This window comes from Carlito syrichta, unplaced genomic scaffold (genome assembly GCF_000164805.1).
Source record: "Carlito syrichta isolate Samal-C Ts95f unplaced genomic scaffold, Tarsius_syrichta-2.0.1 Scaffold305868, whole genome shotgun sequence".
Classification (NCBI taxonomy): Eukaryota; Metazoa; Chordata; class Mammalia; order Primates; family Tarsiidae; genus Carlito; species Carlito syrichta.
In genome coordinates, this window is record NW_007249964.1 from 1517977 (window position 1) to 1539094 (window position 21118).

Genomic DNA, 21118 nt, shown 5'->3' on the forward strand with positions numbered 1-21118 from the left:
TCTGTAGTTCCAGTTACTTGGAAGGCTGAGGCGGAAGGATCGCTGGAGCCCAGCGGGTCGAGGCTGCGGTGGCCAGGAACAGCCACTGCATTCCAGTCTGGGTGACAGAGTGAGACTCCAACTCAAAAAAAATAAAAAATAAAAAGGCAAAATTAGCCTATGATGTTAGAAATTAGATTGGTGGTTACCTCTGAAGGAAGGGAAGATGGGGAAGGGGTCTAGGGGGCTGACAATGTCCTGCTCCTCTATCTGGATGCTAGTTACAGAGATATGCTCATTTTGTGCATATTTATCAAGCTATACACATATAACGTATTTTTCTGCATATATGTCACGCTTAAACAAGAATATATATAGTACCTAATCATGGCAATCCAAAGAAATGTATAATCCCATCAAGAAAATATCTTTTAGATACAGGTTTTTTGCTTTTAAATTTACACATTAAAAGCTGGGCTCGGTGGCTCAGCCTGTAATCTCACGCTTTGGGAGGCTGAGGTGAGTGGATTGCCTGAGCCCATGGGTTCGAGATCTGCCTGGGCAACTTGGTGAGACCTCATCTCTACAATAAATCAAAAAAATTAGCCGGGTGTGGTAGCACGCGCCTGTAGTTCCAGCTACTTGGAAGGTTGAGGCAGAAGGATCACCGGAGCCCAGCAGGTCGAGGCTGCGGTGGCCGTGAGCTGCCACTGCACTCCAGTCTGGGTGACAGAGTGAGACTCCAACTCAAAAAAAATTTACATGTTAAAAATAGTCTTGCAGAGTTCAATGTAACATTTTGTGTGTAAATAAAAATTATGAAATAAAGAGGGAATTTTTGCAGTCTATCGCTGTTAAGAAAGCCCATTGAATCACCAGATCAACCTTCTAGGGAAATGTTCGAGTTTTCCAGTCTTTTGGTATTGCCCATGTCTACACTACTGGTCAGAGGATGATGTAACCGATACACGTTGTACATGTTGAACTATCAACATTTCAGTTCTGTTTGGCTTTTGGTAACTAGGCATAGTTACTAGTACAGCACTTTCAAAAACGGTATGGCAAAGAGGCTACAACTCTTAAGCAAAGGTAGATGTATCCACAAACATTTAATATTCATGAGTAGACTCAACCATCAAAACCTTGATTATTTTAGGTTACTGGCAGCATAAGGCATTAGAGATAGGAGGGGCCACTGCTTAAAGATGAGGGAAGTGAGGCCCAGAGAGATTAAGTGACTTGCTTCAATGGGCAGAGCTAGTTAATGAAAGAGCTCATGGTTAACAATTAATGGTATTCTCATTTCCTAAGTCAACCACAGAACAATTGGTCTTCTTTATTCAGTACTGGCTGTTTACTATTATACAGACTATTTTTCCTTGGTTCCAGAAATGGGAATAATTCATGCAGAAAACTTCCTCTCCCAGGGACTTAAGCATTCATAATTATACATAGGATGCATTTTTGGCCGTATATTATCAAGTTGCTAACTACTTCCTATTAAAACAGAAGGAATCTATCTGTACTTATAGAAAATTTTTATCTCATCCCAAATTTTGTCTTACATGAATAAAAAGTGGTGTAAGAAATAAGCAAGGCAACAGTAGAGTTACTGAAAATACTAGTGAAATGAATTTGAAACTTGCCATGGGACTGGCAAGGCCTATAGAGACTCTCAAAGATGGCACAGTCTAAGAAGTCTGAAGGTCAACTGATCGATGCCATTAGCTAAAAAACAAAAACAAAAACAAACTTAACTGAAAACTGAACAAGAAAAATATTACTCTAAATGTTACCTCACAAGCATTCAGAACTACCCAAAAATAAATAGAAAGTTCCAACAAGCCCTTAAATTCTCCTCCTTGAGTGGTTTCACGGTAAACACAAAGCAAAACAAAAAAATACTCACAGAGGCTCTCAGAAATTCACTGAGCATTTGGAAGGGGTCTCCACAGGAAGGTCCCAAAGACCTTATGTTTTATCCTCCACTGTGGGATCATGGGTAGTATCAGTGAGCTTTCCCACTCTAGTCCTCTTTGAGCTTGGGATCAAGAGGAAGAGAGAAGGGATTGAAAGGAACAAGAGGACTATGTCTGCCTATCTACAAACATCAGTAGATACCAAAGGCACTTTCCCCTTCTGGAAGAATTGAAACAGATAAAGCAGTGGTCTCTAACCTTTTAGGTATCAGGGACCAGTTTCATGGAAGACAATTTTTCCATGGGGGAGGGGGATCATCAGGCACTGGATTCTCCAAGGAGAGCACAACCTAAAGCCCTCACATGTGTAGTTCACAATAGGGTTCCCATTCCTATGAGAATCTAATGCCACCACTAATCTGACAGAAGGCAGAACTCTGCTCACCCACCACTCACTTCCTGCTGTGTAGTCTGGCTCCTAACAGGTTAAGGACTGGTACCAGTCCCCAGCCTGGGGGTTGGGGACCCCTGAGATAAAAGAAACCTACTACAAATTATGTTCATAGCCCAGTTGATGTCAAGTTTTTCTTTTCTTTTTGCCTATTGATTTTGGACAGATGGTTGTACATACTATTAAGTCAAGTGATGGGGAAAAAAATGAATATGTAGATACATATGAATATAATAAACACATGTGTAAATATACATGTGTATATAGACACCCATATCTAACACCAAGCACAATCATGTGACCAAAAAATGAGTAATTTCATAGTTACAAAATAAACAATGTCAAAACATGAAAAAGGTAAAACACATAACAACAGACTCCAGCAAGAACAAGTGCAAGCCAAGCATGTGTGCAGCATGGATGACAGAGCTGTGGGCTGCTTTACCTGCTGCGGCACAGTCTGTGAACTGTTCCCCGATAGTTGCTAACAACAACTCTTTCCAAACTGTGGACTGATGTGGGGAAAGAATAAAAAACAAAAACAAAACAAAACACATATATTTTTAGACAATCATCTTTAGGAGCTGAGCACATTTCATTTTAACGTCACATGCACATTCAGTGTTCATAGTTGAAGCCTGCAGATATCTCCAAATCATCGGTCAATGTTACAACAATGGCACATGTTATACTGGTTTATAAATAGCTTCACACAGATACAAGTGATCCAAGGTCTTCTGAAAACTAATCTGTGGTAAAATTCAGGAGAATGGGGAAAAATGCATTCAAACAACTTAAAATTTCCAATTTCCTTACCTCTCATGGGTTCAAAGTGTATAAACTGATTCTATTTGAAGGCTAATAGCAAAATCATTCTCTTAAGTACCCTTCTGTTTTTCTTATAGCTTATAAGATACTTCAAAAGTTACACAAGTAAAGAACCACTTTGGGGAATTTCTTGTTTCTTTACTACTAGAGACTTGGAGAATTCCATTCTCTTGTGGCAGATTGTTTATGCTAGCTGTGATAGAACTTTATGTATGAATATATGCAATTTCCCTGGAAGTATTTGTACATGTTCTGGTCTACCTCCCACCAATGAGAAACACTGGAGTGTTTTCTATTCACAAGCTATTAATGTCATCCAATAAATAGCCAGAACCAACTCACAGGTTACTGAAGCCTAAAAGTTCCTCCAGTTATTCCCCTTGAAAAGTTCTTGATCCCATTTATCCTTCTTGCCATGGTTCACAGGCTCCAAAATCTCTCAGACTGGGTCTGAATCCAGAGAGACTGCTTACTATCTGTGACCCAGGTAGGTTATTAACCTCTCTGCACATCCGTTTCTTTAAGTGAGCAAGAAATAGCAATAGGGTTGACCTCCCAGGGTTTTTGTGAGTAGGATATTAGTCAACAAATGCATTCAAAGGGCTTAGCACAATAACTGCAATAAAAGGACTCAACATTTAAGATCTACCCCATAAATAGCTACATGTTTGCTATATGCCAGGTGCTTAAGACATATTAACTATAATAACCGTGTTTAGTATTATGCCCTCACAAGCTTAAAGTCAGCTAGCTGAATTTTTAACTAAAGACATGGCAGTTAACTAGAGAACTGAAAAGTGATCTCTCACCCTCAAGGAGGTTTTTCTTTTCTCTTTCTTAGACCCTCTCTTTTGGTGTACTAGTCTCCCATCTACAAATCATCACTTCTATTTTCTGTCTGATCAGTTGGGGTCCTTTACTCTGCTAGTGACGAAGCTGAAAGTGGGGAGAGGAAGTTAGGGGAAGGGAAACTTAATCCTGCTTTGAATTCACACAAGGTTGTTCCATAAGACTCTGTCTGATCAACGATAAAGAGCAGGCTGAACTTGGGATGAGGGTACTTCTACGGACATGAAAGTGTTATTATTTGTGTCTGAACGTAGCCAAGTGAGCTAATAAGGAGGAAAACGGCAAAACTGTCTTTCAGCCACTTTTCAGTGAATGTTGGCATCATGATTGCTTCTACTGGAGTTCAAAGTCCAGTGTGAGTAAATAAGGAATATGAAAAGTCTTCTCTTATATCTTCTACTCGCTCTCTTTTTTAGGAGGTGTGTGAAGGGTTTTCCTATGACTTGCCTGGTTGATATTTGCTCCTCTAATATTTATTACTATGTGTGCCAAATAACAGTGAAATCTTGAAGCTATACATCTTGACTAATAGGTTGCACCCTTGTTAAAGAAATCTAGTCATATCTTTAGGTTTGTGCTTATAGGGAAATGACTGCAGCTCAAGCATATGAATCCCTGGAGACATTTCAGTTATTTGAGCTTATTCACATGAAAGAAACCATGAAAAGGTGAGACTGGATAGCATTTTCCCTTTGTTCATTTTCAAAGAAGCTTGTTAGTTTCCCAAGGTTTACGATAACCAATTTTAATGTTCATGTTCATTTTCAGTCAATATGATAATTAGAGTCTACTCCTGGGAAATTTTGAGACTTGGCCACTGCAAACCAGCATCCCACCAGCTCGTCACACCAATCAGGCTCTCATAAGCCCCAGAGGGAGGCAGGGCAGCCTCTCATGAAAACCCAAAGAATGGTGAGGTGCCAAGCTTCCTCATTCTCCATGCTGGTCATTCTTAGAACTGTTTTTGCTCCCCACTCCCCCCCACCCCCAGTGGAAGAAGAATAAGCCTTTAGTGGGAAGGATCCTGCTTCCTACTATGTAAAACCAACCTCTATGTTAGCGGTGGCTGGCAAGGTAATGACTTCTGTAAAGAAAATCAATCAGCTTTTCTGTAAAGTTTACATTTATTCTTGTGAACTACATGGTACACTCACGCAATTCCACCATGTCTATAGAGAAGCACAGTTAATACATTTTCGAGGTGACAGTGTCAGGCAGAAAATCACCAAGGTCAGAACAGAATTTTTCACCCTCAGGCCTGTTCAAAGACTGCCAGTTAGACAAGCTGTCTGAAAAGCACAAAATGCTCATCACATGCAGTCAACAACAGCCCCAAGCTTAGCCAGTTCTGGGAAAAGACCAAAAGACACCTACCGTGCTGTCCTTGGGGACTTTCATCTTCCATACACCACCCTTTGCATTACTCTCCTCTTCCCTGGACCAGAGACCAACACTGAAAGTTATACTCAAGGATTAATTGATCCTATATACATTTAGGTTAAGCATTTCCACATACATTTAGGATAACAGCAGATGACCTTAAAAACAAAAGTGATTGGACATTTTTCTTTGTTTTTGTTTAATTTTTAATTACTATAGGTACATAATAGTTGTATATATTTATGGGGTAATGTGATGCTTTGATTCAAGCATACAATGTGTATAATCAAATCAAGGCACTTGGAGTATCTACCACCTCAAGTGTTTATCATTTCTTTGTATTAGGAACATTCCAATTCTACCTTTTAAGTTATTTTGAAACAATAAATTATTGCTAACTATAATCATGCTATTGTGCTACTTTACACTGAATTTTATTCTTCCTATCTAACTGTATTTTTTAACCCATTAACCAACCTCTCTTTATCCCCACTCCTCGCTACCCTTCCCAGTCTACGGAAACCATCATTCTACTCTCTACCTCCATGAGTTCTTTTTTTTAGCTCCCACCTATCAATGAAACATGAGTTATGAGGAGGGACCCCAAAACCCTCTGTAATTTATTTATTAAAAGATTGTGTATCTACTCTTCCATGTTTAAACTTCAATCACTTTCAAAGTACTCTCCATTTGATACAATACACCTATCAAGACACTTTTTCCACTGCTCAAAACAGTTTTTGAACTCATCAGTTTTGATGCCTCTTAGTGCTTCTGCTGTTTTTTTGTTTCACCCCTTCCACATTGGCAAAACATTTCCCTTTGAGAACTTTTCTCACCCAGGGAAACTAAGAAAAAGTTGCTTGGGATGAGATTGGGTGAATGGGGAGGAGCATGGGGATCATGTTGCTTTTGGTCAAAAGCTGCTGAACACTCAGTGTGGTGTGGGCAGGTGCACTCATAAATTGCCCATCAAAAAATGGACAAATGCAGCCGGGCTTGGTGGCTCAGCCTGTAATCCCACGACTTTGGGAGGCTGAGGTGAGTGGATTACCTGAGCTCGCGGGCTTGAGACCCGCCTGGGCAACTTGGCGAGACATCATCTCTACAATAAATCAAAAATTAGCCGGGCATGGTAGCACGCGCCTGTAGTTCTGGCTGCTTGGAAGGCTGAGGCGGAAGGATCGCCGGAGCCTAGCAGGTCGAAGCTGTGGTGGCCGGGAGCAGCCACTGCACGCCAGTCTGGGTGACAGAGTGAGACTCCAACTCAAAAAAAAAAAAAAAAAAAGGGCAAATGTGTTGAAATAATCTCAAAAAAAAAAATTCCTTGAAGGTGAACACAGACTCTTACAGCAACACTAGCTGGTAAACTGATGCTGATGGGTTCCTAGAATACTTAGCAGCAGAAGCCTGTAATAGGAGGGGCCTGCCCTCCAAAAGATAATTTCAGTTTTTTGGGGGTCCCCCCATCTCATATCTGTCTTTCTGTGCATGGCATACTTCACTTAACATAATGTCCTCCAGTTCCATCCACGTTGTTGCAAATAACAAGATTTCATTCTTTTTATGACTGAATAATATTTCATACATATATGTATATCAGATATCTGTATCTATATATCTATATCTATTTACCTACCTATACACACCAGGTATATATATATATATATATATATGTATACAGATATATATACAGATAGACAGATAGATATAGATATAAAACATTTTCTTTATCTATTCATCTGCTGATGGACCCTTGGGTTGATCCCATATCTTGGCTATTGTGAACAGTGCTACAATAAACATGGGAGTAAAGATATCTCTTTGATATACTGATTTATTTTTTCTTGTATCTATATCCAGCAATGGGATTGTTGGATAGTACGATAGTTCTATTTTTAGTTTTTTGAGGAACCCCGTACTTTTCTCCATAGTGGCTGTACTAATTTACATTCCCACCAACAGTGTATGAGGGCTCCCCTTTCTCCACATCCTCGCCAGTCTGTCTTTTGTATGAAAGCCATATTAACTGGGGTGAGATCAGGCTTTTTTTTTTTTTTGAGTTGGAGTCTCACTCTGTCACCCAGACTGGAGTGCAGTGGCTGCTACTGGCCACCACAGCCACAACTTGCTGGGCTCTGGCGATCCTTCCGCCTCAGTCTTCCAAGTAGCTGGAACTATAGGTGTGTGCTACCATGCCTGGCTAATTTTTTTTTTTTTTAATTGTAGAGATGAGGTCTCACCAAGTTGCCCAGGCGGGTCTCGAACCTGCGGGCTCAGGCAATCCACTCACCTCAGCCTCCCAAAGCGAGGGATTACAGGCTGAGCCACTGAGCCTGGCTTGGCATTTTTCAATAAACTCTCCTCCAGTCTTTTTGATGGGAACAGAAGCACATGAAAGAAAAAGAAAGGGGCTGGGATGGGGAGAGAAGAAAGTGGGATTCAGCAGTTACATGGGCAGGGAGAGTGATGAGACATGAAGTTCTTATCCTCAAGGGGGTGGTGTTGAGAGATTCTAGACTCTCTGGGGATGAACAATTAATATAACTGCTTTTCATGTGTGAAGGCCTTTACATTTCACTATTGTATTTCTGACACTCTAATTTGGTTCTCATATCAACCTTGTATCGTAGGCCTAATAGTGTCACCGTGATGGGCATCTATTGTATTGCCCTCTAATAACTTCCCTCTCTCTAAAAAGAACACTCCAATTTCCATTTAAAGTGCCACCTGTCCCTTAGTCTTATATCAGACACACTCTGTCCAAGATACAGGGTGTTCTGGATTGCACGTTTTTGCCCTCCCAAAATTCATATGTTGAAACCCTAACCTCTGACAGGATGGCATGAATAGGTGGGGCCCTTGGGGGGTAATTAGGTTATAAGGGTAAAGCTACCATGACAGGACTAGTGTCCTTATAATTCTATATTCTATTCTCATATAGAATTGATTCCATATCCTAGCTTCAAAGATGGGCTTATGACCCAGACTTGCCTATGAGAATAATGCTTCTGCCTAGTCTCCGTAATTGGTCAGAGATGGAAAGGTAACCCAGAGTGGGCCAACGAGGACCAGCCCTGAAATTTTATTGGGATTGGTGAAGGTTGACATTGATAAACTAGTGGGGTGTAAGACTAGAGCTTATTAAGGCCACTTTGGCATGACATATAGGAAAAAATTAAACCTAAAATCAGGCCTAAAAATGAAGCCAACAAAGAAGAAAACAAAGCAAACCTGATGAAGAGTGTCAAATTCCTGAAAACATTTAAGTGTCTAGATCCACTGGAAATCAGTTGTACCAGTGAACTTCTCAGTTACAGGTTCAAAAAAATTCTATTTTGTGCTCCAGTTAGATTTCTGTCATTTACTACTAAATGAATTGAGATGCATTTTCATTTTGCTAATGAGTAAATAACTCAGAAAGGTTAAATGACACGACATAAGGATTACTAATTGGGACTCTAGCCTGGGCAAACTAACTTACTAACCATTTTCAATACTACATCAAGTTATTAAAGGAGGAAGACACTTCCCTCTAGACCCTGGGCCATGGTCAGAATAATAGACTTTCTTTCTTTTTTTTTTTTTTTTTGAGTTGGAGTCTCACTCTTGTCACCCAGACTGGAGTGCAATGGCCGCTCCCGGCCACCGCAGCTTTGACCTGTGGGCTCCAGAGATCCTTCGGCCTTCAGCCTTCTGAGTAGCCGGAATTACAGACATGTGCTACCATGCCTGACTGATTTTTTGATTTATTGTAGAGATGAGGTCTTGCCAAGTTGCCCGGGCGGGTCTCGACCCGCAGGCTCAGGCAATCCACTCACCTCAGCCTCCCAAAGTGCGGGATTACAGGCTGAGCCACTGAGCCCGGCTAAATTATAGGGTTTTTTTTGTTGTTGTTTGTTTGTTTTTTTGAATTGGAGTCTCACTTTGTCACCCAGACTGGAGCACAGTGGTATGCTCCCAGCCACCGCAGCCTCGACCTGCTGGGCTCCAGGATCCTTCCACCTCGGCCTTCCAAGTAGCTGGAACTACAAGCGCGCGCTACCTCACCCGGCTAATTTTTTGATTTATTGTAGAGATGAGGTCTCGCCAAGTTGCCCAGGCGGGTCTTGAACCCTCAGGCTCAGGCAATTCACTCACCTTAGCCTCCCAAAGTGTGGGATTACAGGCTGAGCTACCGAGCCTGGCTAGAATCACAGACTCTCTATGTGGTTCATGTGAGATACATGTCTCAGGTGATATGATTTTCTATGAGGCTCACAACCATTCCCCTCCCACCTTGACCTCAAATTACAAATTAGACACTTACCAAAGTGGTCGCCTCTCTCCTCTCATTAAATGATAACTACATCTCAAAGGCAGGCTAGTCACAGGAGGGATGTTATTGTATACACTCCAGAATATCTTTAAAAGAAAACACTTAGTTTAATATACCCAGTATTGATTTACTATCCTGCTAGGATATAAAATTAATGTATTGAATAAAAAAATTTGATTCTCATTAAGTTTTATCCATTCCAATTAGATTTTTCTCAGTATTCGTTCTAATTTTCTGCTAGAAAACATAGCATTAAAAAATGTTCCTTGCTGATGCCAGGTCAAGTTCTATGTTTCAGGAAGCTACGGTTATTAAGCAAATATTTCTATGTAACGTGTATGTGTAAAACTGGAAAGGACCTTGCTAACGATTTTTCTGACAGGTAGATGGTATCTGCTGAAGCCTTTAATACTGAATATCTGTACAGCAGCATATTTGTGTATAGACTTTGTCTTCTCTCTAAGTCTGGAAGGTATCTGTGATGCTGTGGTTTGGGGACTAGGAGTATAAAGGAGGGGGCAAAGAGGAATCACCTGAGGCTCTCTGACCCCCACCTCCCCTCCTAAAAGAACAAGAAACAGCTCAGGTGCTGAAACAACATGCTAAGATACAGGGTGTTACGGATTGCATGTTTATGTCCTCCCAAAATTCAAATGTTGAAGACCTAACCTCTGTTAGGATGGTGTTAACAGGTGTGGCCCTTGGGAGGTAATTAGGTTATGAGGGTAGAACTATGATGACAGGACTAGTGTCCTTATAAGAAGAGGAAGCGAGCTAGTCCTCTCTCCACCACAAGGTGGAGGACACAAGAAGAGGGTGGCCATCTGTAAACCAGGAAGGGGGCCCTCACCAGGGCCTGACTTGATGGTAACTGGTACCCTGATTTTAGACTTCAAGCCTCCAGTATGGCGAGAAACAAAGCTTTGTTGTATAAGCTGCCCAGTCTATGGTATTCTGTTATAGTAGCCTGAACTAAGACACAGGATAATTGGAAAACAGAAATAGTTTATATAAAAATAATAAAGTGAGAGTAATAGAAACAGAAAGGACAAGTGGTATTGAACATTCTGTGTGCCAGGCTTTGTTCTACAAGCTTTTACATGCTAATGTATTTTGTTGTAATGATAGCCTTATGAGGTGGTGTCATCCTTGTTTTATAGATAAGGACACAAGGAAGAGATGAACTTGCCCAAGAATCACTGTTTGGTCTTACCATTAGGATGAGGATGAGGACTGAGGCCATGAAGAAGAAAACGCTTCCCAGTTCATTAGGAACGAGTGATAGAATTACTCTGCATACAATTCTATGCATGGAATTGCTGAACAAACACTACCACAGGAACCTTCGGGGTAGTGAGGTAAAGAAAGGGTGATCACGTGGGTTTGAGGAAAATAGTACAAGTAACAGAGCAATTAGAAAAATGAATCCTAGGGCTGCATGAATTGAGTCACATGGGTAGAATGGAATCTTATCTATACCAAATGATAATCCTGATAAATTATTCCACACGTTTTTGGGTAAAATAAATAAATAAATAAACAAATAAAGTGGAATTGATTGCAAAAGTAGCAATGAAGAACTGTAAAATAAAGCTGAAGGCAGAAAACTACATGATGGCAGATTTACTGAGAATCTACTTTGGTTCCCTTCTAACTGAAATGGTGCTAGAGTAGGGAGCAGTTGAAAGTAGAGTTGACCGGGCTCGGTGGCTCAGCATGTAATCTTGTACTTTGGGAGGCCGAGGTGAGTGGATTGCCTGAGCCTGCGGGTTCGAGACCCGCCTGGGCAACTTTGCGAGACCTCATCTCTACAATAAATCAAAAAATTAGCTGGGCGTGGTAGCACACCTATAGTTCCAGCTACTTGGAAGGCTGAGGTGGAAGGATCGCCGGAGCCCAGCAGGTCGAGGCTGCGGTGGCCAGGAGTGGCCACTGCACTGCACTCTAGTCTGGACGACAGAGTGAGACTCCAACTCAAAAAAAAAAGAAAAGAAAAAAAAAAGAAAGTAGAGTTGGAACAAAAGAAGCTCTTCAAACACGTATCTGGCCTTATGGAGGTACTTATCCAATAAATGTGCAAATAATAAGATTACATCAATACTTCCGTGTTCGCCCATGGTATGAGTGAAAATAGGTAGAGTTAGAATTTGAATCTAGGCAGCTTGATTCTGAAACCCCTGTTTTTAATCACTCAGCTATTTTATTTGAATATATTACTCCATGTTTTAAGCATATCTTTCTCCAATCTTGGAAGCCACGGACCAGATCATGGAGTCACCAAAAGACAGACAGACACTGTTGTAGAGGACTTCCCCCAGCAAGATACCCTTCACTCCACTGAGTTTTGACTAGGTGTCTTTACTCCAGCCTGAGACCTCCCTGCTATGATGGGGCAGTAACCTCTGTAGAATGTATGGCCAAAAGGATGATAAAATAAAAACCCCTACCTAAATAAAACCAAGAGGACTTTGGTGCTGGAAAATTTCAAGTCTCCAGAAAGGCATCCCAAAACAAAGTTCCTGTCCTCACACCCCGGTGAAAGTTCTTGAATTCTGACTTTTTACTAGGCAACCCTTTACATATTTGAGGTATGTGAAGCACCTTGGAAAAATACAATAAAACGCTTCTTCCATCCCAAGGTTGGAAAAACGCTCTAAAGACTGTGCTAAGGACTGTAGCATTAGAAGCTTCTCTTGAAAACAAAGACAACTGAGTTTGTTTGCCTTGGCAAATTTGACAGGGAGAGATCACAGCCCAAGAAGATACAGTGATTGACCTAACATATCTATTTAAGCACGTATGTGCACGTTTGTGTAGGAACACAAAATAGGAGCAAAATTAAAAAGTCACACCATTAAAAAGAGCCGCCTTTTAAAAGGATGTGGCATTAAATTGGTCTATTTCCTTGGTGCAAACCCCATTCAATAACGGACTATTTGCTGAGTATGTCTGATGGAGACATAGCTAGAGGAAGGGATTTTGCATTTCTTAGCTCCTTAGACCTTCTTTCCCCCCTGTGGAAGTGAAAGTGCTGTTACAGTGGAAGCCTGGCTATTCATGATTATACTCTGTCACAAGTTTGACACTGAAACACCTAACTCTTACCACAGATAAAACCTTGCAAACTGATTTCAAAAGCCATTAGGTTTATAGCTAATTTTATCTGGCCAGCAAACAGGAGGTTGCAGTAAAAGTAAAACTAAGCACAATGTTTATTTGTGATGGCTAAGTGTTTTTTTCCAAAGGACTAGGAGAGGTGTAAAAGCTGGGCATCGTCCATGCAGCCAATAGTTGTTACCACCAGTTGTGGGCAGGGCACTGCGCTGAGTCCTTGGGAAGCTGAGTTGAAGGTGGAAGGGTCAATCTCAGACCACAGAAATCTACTCCTTCAGGGGTAAGTTCTTGGGCATCAATCTGGCACTTCTCCTTGAGGAACTGAGGCAGGACAGATGCTTGTCCGGTTGAGTCTAATACCTAGGTTCTCAGTATAACCTTCACAGGCCATGTGGTTCTGGAAACCCAACTGCCACCTCTGTATAAGAGTACAATACAGCTATTTCATCAGAAAGTTTAATAATTTTTTAATTTTTTTTTTGAGTTGGAGTCTCACTCGGTCCCCCAGACTGGAGTGTAGTGGCCACTCCCGGCCACCGCAGCCTCGACCTGCTGGGCTCCGGCGATCCTTCAGCCTCAGCCTTCCAAGCAGCTGGAACTACAGGTGCGCACTACCACACCTGGCTAATTTTTTGATTTATTGTAGAGATGAGGTCTCGCCAAGTTGCCCAGGTGGGTCTCGAACCCGCGGGCTCAGGCAATCCACTCACCTCGGCCTCCCAAGGCGTGGGATTACAGGCTGAGCCACTCTTAAGAAGAAAAAAGGTGCCATGTGTTGACAGACAACAAAGTGGTATGCTTGTTTTATAAAACAAACCAAAAACAAAACCACCCAGCAAATATACCCCAAAAAAGAAAAAATTCAGGATTTCTTCCAAGGGTTACAGTATGTGTAGCAAGAGAGAACTGTCAAAATATTAAACAAATATTTTTGCTCATTAGGTATTTTTAGTTGCCTGGGGCTTCCACCAACTGAATCAATGGTATTTATGGGCAGGGCAGATAGAGATCAGAACAGTGTAGGTAACTGAAGAGCTTAATGGATGTTTTTAACTCAAAGCAGACACAAAGGCTGAAAGCAAAGTGCTTCTGTTTTACAAGACCTAGGTACTTGAGAGAAAAAATGGGTTTTGCATTGAAATTCAAAAGGGCTAGACTTAAGGGAGAGCCTAAGTTTGGAGTTCTGATCATATGATAGATGAGAAATTTCCCCCCACACTGGAAGTCATTTAATGAAAAAAAAAACTCTGAGTTGGAGAGTCAAAAACTTGGAGTCAGAGTGAGTTTCAAACATTGAGAGGATGAAAGAGAGCCCCCACCCCAGAAAAGTGTGAGGACACCTAGGGCAGAACAACGTGTAGCCTGCTTCTTGGGTACAGCCCAGAAGGCTAACGTTACAAGACTCCTACAGAAGGCCCTCTTTCCTGCAGTGCTGAGCAACATGGTGGCCTGGTCTGAGAACAGCTGGGGAGGCCAGAGAGTTTATTCTTGCCAGATGGGCCTGCCATGGCCTTATAAAATTCCCCTCATTCTGGTGGGGTATGGGAACACTTCCTAAATCTCCAAGCAGGAACATGAAATTGCTAGAAAGCCTATAGAGAGTAAAGCCTGGGGTCTAGAGGTGGGTGTACATAGTAGGAATCTTCATGACATGAGGCCATGGCAGGGGCAAAGATGGTAGGCACAACCCAAAGATCAGGTGGGATCAGGTGTATTTCTGCATACGCCAGTTCAGGTGGAGAAGGGGAAGAGGGCGAATATTTTCCGCAAGAGACTCAAGTTGGAAGAGACCAAGTTTTACATTTGACTAAATTACTTGGCAAGACCAAATCTCTTGCCTCCCAAAAGACACACACAATGGTCACCACTATCACCAGCAAACATGGAGGATCATGAGCAATTTGTCTTCCATTATATTTCTGCATAGCTGGGTTGTGACTGTAAATGTTGAGCCTATTATACATATAATGAATAAATTAAATGATGGATAAATATTGTTATACTTGGTATGAAGTCTAGGTTAGACAGACTATGAAGTAGCCCTGGCTTCAGGTCCTTCTCTCTCTCTCTCTCTTTCCAGGGTTGAATTTCTCCCTCTTTCCCCTCGGGCCCCTCCCTTCACCCAAGAGGTTCACTGTCAGTCATTCTGTACCAAGACTCCACCCACCGTGAGCTGCTGTGCTATGTCCTTGGCAGTGAGTACTTTGAACCCATCTTTCCATCACCCTCCATGATCAATATGGACACAGAAATCTCTCCTTCGGAAGGAACAGCCCTCACTTCCCAAGGGGTTTGGAAAGTAATCTGTCGCCTTATCTTAACAACCTATCATGGCACAGCCCTATAGTTGGGCAGCTTGAAAGGGCTGAAATCTTGATATTATTGAAGGTACACTGGATAAGGTGAGCATATGCAGTAGAAACATTCTAATTTTAATAGATTACATATGTTGATTATGAAGACTCTATGATAAATGATGCTGAATTTCTACCCAGAAGAAATACAAAGTTTCTGTTTTATGTAAATTTAAGTAAAAAGTCAATTTATAGAAAATACTGGGTAGAGCATAGTATAAGTGAGACAAGTGTGGCAAAGTCTTAAAGGCGATAAATCAAATTGCTGAGGTTTGGGATAGATTGCTGCACAGGAATGAGTTTTCAGGGTGAAATTTTAGTATTAAAATAGGCAAGGCTGAAAGAAACTGGGGATATGGAAGTTCTCTCTTGCAAATCATATCTGACAGGTAGCTATGCATTCTCTAACAGGTAAGGTAAGATAGGACTTGTTCTAAAGGTATGTCCTTTTTTTTTTTCAGTTTTTTTAATTTTAGAGATGGTGTCTCGTTGCCCAGGTTGGAGTACAGTGGCTGTTCACAGGCATGATCATGGCTCACTAAAACCTCAAACTCCTGGGCTCAAGCAATCCTCCCCACTCAGCTTCCTGAGTAGCTGGGACTACAGGTGTGCACCGCTGCCCCTGGCTAAAAGCCGTGTTCTATTCTGCACTACAACCACTGAGGATGCAAAAACATCGGAGAAACGTGAACAATCTGGACATGCTCACAAAAGAGTAAGAGGAATCAATAAATATCTGGAAAACACACCTGGATGAAAAATGAAATTTTTCCAATATAGGCATGAAAGTAGGAAATAAATTTAAACTAGGAAGATATAATTATTGTTGACGGTGCTGAGAATGTCCTCAGCAGGGGTCACTGGGACCTTTGGAGGTCGAGCCTCCTTAACACCTTAGTCAGGGGGAGTAAAAGAAAAACAATTGAACTAGAACTTGAGAGAGTGCCAGTCCCAGAGGCACAGCATGATTGACTGTTTCCAGTGAATGTTTGGGCCACTGGTCTCCCAGCCTCAGTCTCCCCAGCTAATAAATGGGGATAACAATTCCTTCCCTACTTCCATCTACTTGGATTTGCTAGAGGGCCTCAAAGTATAAGATACATCATGTCTTTATATCCTGCAATTGTTAGTAACACATGATTTTTACTTTCACCCAAACACATATGAAGGGAAACACAGACATGATTGTGGAGTCCATTTTTTTTAGTACTGACAGAACAAGAGTTAAAGAATCAATGGAAAATCACAGAATAAAGGACAGTGGGACAAAAGCATGTCCTCAAATGATGACACAGTCAGCACCCCAGCTAGTTTTTAAATACTAAGGATGTGAGATAAGGACACTCAAGGGTTGAAATCCCAAAAGTCATTAAGTTTAATATGTTTACACAAGCAGAGGTGTTAGCAGTGGTATATAACCCAGGGTATAATTTCTTGAGATCACTAATCTAGAAGTAATGGCTTATAGTTTTCTGATACAAAATATGATTGAAGAAAGCATCAAAAGTTGTTTCAATACAAGTAGGCAAATGGTGGTAGATGAGTTTATCATTATTATTGCATACTTATGTTGCTTTTTACTTTATTGTACCATTTCATTTTCATGATAGCATGATAACATTGCCATCACAAGTAATCCATCTTATAGATGAGTAAGCTGAGATACAGAAGGATTAAATAACTTGTCCAAGCTAGTAAGTGTCACATATGGGATACAAACCCAGGCAGTGTGACTATCCTTCTAGATCAGCGGTCCCCAACCATTTTGGTATCAGGGACTGGTTTTGTGGAAGACAATTTTTCCATGGATGGGGCATAGGGGAGATGGTTTCGGGATGATTCAAGTGCATAACATTTATTGTGTACTTTATTTCTATTATTACATTGTAATATATAATGAAATAACTATAAAACTTACCATAAAAAAAAGAGGTGGGGATGGAAATGGTAAATAAAATAATGCACAGGCCACATACAGACTAAAATAAGTTTGAATTCTGACTTAAAGCCTGCTGCTGGATGCAGCTGTACAAGTGAAGTACATCAACTCACTTGCCACTCACTGATAGGATTTTGGGCTTTTTTTAATTTTTTTTTTTGTTTTGTTGTTTAGACTCACTCTGTCACCCAGACAGGAATGCAATGGCCGCTCCCGGCCACCTCAGCCTCGCCCTGCTGGGCTTCCAGCCACCGCAGCCTCGCCCTGCTGGGTTTTGATATGAGTCTACAAACAATTGGTTTATCATGGTCTCTGTACAGTCAACCTCGCTGCTAATGTTAATCTGTATTTGCAGCCGCTCCCCAGCACTAGCATCACTGCCTCAGCTCCACCTCAGATCATCAGGCACTAGATTCTCATATGGAGCATGTAACCTAGATCCCTCACATGCACAGTTCATGACTTCTATGAGAATCTAAGGCCGTCATTGATCTGACAGAAGGCAGAGTTCAGGTGGTAATGCCAGTGATGGCGAGTGGCTGCAAATACAGATGAAGCTTTGCTTGGCTGCCACTCACCTCCTGTGGTGTGGCCTGGTTCCTAACTGACCACGGACTGGTACCAGTTGGGGACCCCTACTCTAGACCCTAACCCACACCCTAGCCTGTCAACTGGTAGAATCCAGTAACACTTTAGTAAAAGCTGGTAACATCTGAGGGTTTACTAAATGCCAAGCACTACTAAGAACCATAGAACATCTCATGTAACCCTCATTCAAACTCAGGGAGTAGGTGCTATTATTATTACAGTTTTACACATGAGGAAACTGAGGGGAACAGAGACATTAGAGACAGAAAGGAACTTCCCGACCACTTAAAGCAGTGTTTATCAACTTTTTAAAAAATTGTCCCACAACCCTGAAGGAGCCCTTTTTCTTAATCACCCATGATGGAATTTTAATACCATGGAAAGACTATATTTGTTGATGGACTACATATATGTCTATGCTTTGTAGATAAAGTGAGTCAGAGTTATTCACTGATGTCTCACACCTAAGAATAAATGTTTTCCCTCATTGAGAAGTTGTGGCCTACAGTATAATGAATTTTTATGTGAGCAGTCTGTTGTGGCCCAGGAAAGTGGTTATTTTATCAATTTCTCATTCATTAATTCATCCTCCCATATTTATTGAGTGAAAGGAATCAGACACAAGAATATAGTACTATGTGGTTCTATAAGTATAACGTTCAATAACAGACAAAATTAATGTGTGGTGATAGAAATCAGAACTGTGGCTGCTTCTGGCTTGGGGGCTGACTGGAGTGGGCGTGAGGAGACTTTCTGGTGTGAGGGAAAGTTTTTCATCTTGATCTGGGTGATGGTTACATGTGGGTCTACCTCTGTCAAAATCTATACTTAAGAAATCTGCACTTACTATATACAAATGATATCCCAATAAAGTACAGTTTTAAAGAAAGTATTTCCTAGCATGCGCCTGCCTGGATGCTCTAAATTGGTCCCTGAAGACCCCAGCATGCTGCTGAACCCAAAGGCTCAACCAAATGCCCTGGGTTATCATTAGGGTTAGGAAACCCAATCCCCTCATCTGACTTTGCCAATGTCAGCCCTGGAGCCCCATGCACAACTCTGATGCTTCAATGTCACCACACAGTAGAAAAAGTCTAGTGAGGATCTAAGAGCTTCCACTGAGGACAGGCCTTAAAACTGAGTGCTCTGAGGATTATCAAATGGCTGCTGGGAGGAGGTAACAGAAGTCTAAGATTTCACAAAGGGGAGAAGTGAGGGGAAGCTGCCCGGACTCTGAGGACACTGACGTCTATGGACAGTGGCCCATGTGCTGCACTTGGCACTGGATGATTATTTACAGCACCACTGTTGCTTTGCTTCCCATATGTATAGTCATTTTTCAACCAGATCAGAGTGACCTATGGCTGGGGCTGTCTTACACCTGGCATATGCCCTCACTGGCTGCATGCAGCACTTTGCAATCAGATTCCTGGGACTCTGTAACTGTGAATGCCAACTATTTTGAACCAGATATTGGGACCACAGTTTGGAAACATGGATCTTTTGCTACTTCTGCATGTGTGAGGATGCCTGAGAGACAAAATCTAGCTGCCAATCTATTGAAATTTCTAAGGCGTTAAAAGATTTAGGAACACAACAGGAAAACTTCAATTTAAAAATTTAAAATCTGTTCCTTCTAGAAAATTCATGGCCAGGATTGCTCTGATGCAGCCTCAATCATCTTATTCTACCTATAACAGCATATTAAACTAGAAGAGTGGGGAAACCAGATAGATTTTGCTTTGGAAGAAAATAGAAATGTGTGTGTGTGTGTTCAACTTCAGAGCTGGCTGGAGAAAGAACTAACAGAACTAAGAGCTCATGTGTGTTAAGAACCTGTTATGTAGTAAGTATTCTATGAAGCATGGCATGAACATTACTTATCCTAGCCTCACAGTAGCCCATGGAGGTCAGTACTATCATTATACCAATTTTACAGAAATGAAAGGGGCTGGTAAGTGCCTAATTTAGGATAATGAAATTGGTGGGTGAAGCAGGAAGCCAGGACAAGACCTCTCAACCCTCAGTAACCCTGTGGGGTAGGTGCCACTGCCTCTCCCAGATGTGGGGGCAGGGGTGGGACAGGGGGTAGAGCTGGTGTTTGAACAGGAACACAGGTAAGTGTCTGAGAAAACTTCGTTGGCAGAAGTCTGCTTCCTGTGTGGGTGAACGAAAGGTGGAGGTAGATTAGGTTTCTGCAGGTTGCCAAGAGGAGAGCAGGCCACCTGAGTGTGGCTCAGCTGGGACTTGGTCAAGGGCAGTTGTACCAAAATGGAACTGAGAGCCAGTCCCAGAGCAGGACCCTGGCAGGGCTGCCAGCACAGCTGCAGTATTTGAGTTAGGTGATTAAGTGACCAACACGCACCATGTTAATCCAGCGCATTGGTTTCTTGATCTTACCTGTACTGTTTGTACTGTGTAGATTTTCTTTAGATTTGACGCACACTCGGCTGCCGTGGCACCAGGGAGGGATCTAGGCAAGCATGTACAAAAGAACAAAGACAGACAGGACAAGCAGTCAGTGTTTGTGAAATATTCCACAGCGTAATTCTGCAGGTCTTTATAAAAATCAGGTCTCCAATCTAGGTAACACAGTAAGACCTTGTCTCTATGAAAAATTTAAAAAATTAGCTGGATGTGGTAGTGTGTGCCATAGTCCCAGCTATTCGGAGGCTGAGGCAGACAGATCGCCTGAGATAGGAGGGGGAGACTGTGGTGAGCCGTGATTGTGCCACTGTACTCCAGCCTGGGTAACAAAATTAGACCTCGACTCAAACAACAACAAAACAAAGCAAATCCAGTCTCAAACCGCAGACTGGACATTTCTGGGATGCTGGTTAAAACTTCAGATGTGAAATTCCAGCCGGGTTCGGTGGCTCAGCCTGTAATCCCATGCCTTTGGGAGGCTGAGGTGAGTGGATTGCCTGAGCCTGAGGGCTTGAGACCCGGCTGGGCAACTTGGCGAGACCTCACCTCTACAATAAATAAAAAATCAGCCGGCTATGGTAGCGCATGCCTGTTCCGGCTACTCGGAAGGCTGAGGCGGAAGGATCGCTGGAGCCCGGTAGGTCGAGGCTGCGGTGGCTGGGAGCGGCCACTGCACTCCAGTCTGGGCGAAAGAGTGAGACTCCAACTCAAAAAAAAAAAAAAAAAAAAGTGAAATTCCTACTTTGTGAAGTCATGTATTTGCTTCTCCTAAAAGCATATTTATTCTGTGAAAATTTAGTAGAAAAAGGAAAAGCATGTAAGAAAGGTATTAGAAGTCTTAAAATCACATTTAAAAAAAACTAAGTGGCCTAGTGAAAAACCACATGTTTTGCTTAGAACTTTAGATAAGAAATTGCCTGTTGCACAGGTGACAATGAAAACACAGCAACGTGACCCGGTGATACGTTTGAA

The 21118-nt window shown here is 41.8% G+C and overlaps 1 protein-coding gene across 1 annotated transcript in view; it reads right to left on the reverse strand.

Moving 5' to 3' along the window:
- Nucleotides 1-20196, reverse strand: part of EIF4E3 (eukaryotic translation initiation factor 4E family member 3) — a 31765-nt gene extending 11569 nt beyond the window's left edge. The window contains exons 1-4 of the mRNA XM_008062848.2: nucleotides 20120-20196; nucleotides 9716-9810; nucleotides 5401-5461; nucleotides 2795-2861 (exon numbers count right to left, since the gene is read on the reverse strand). Coding sequence (XP_008061039.1) covers nucleotides 2795-2861; nucleotides 5401-5461; nucleotides 9716-9741 — 154 coding nt within the window. The 5' untranslated portion in view covers nucleotides 9742-9810; nucleotides 20120-20196. The remainder of the gene's footprint in view (nucleotides 1-2794; nucleotides 2862-5400; nucleotides 5462-9715; nucleotides 9811-20119) is intronic.
- Nucleotides 20197-21118: the final 922 nt, after the last annotated feature.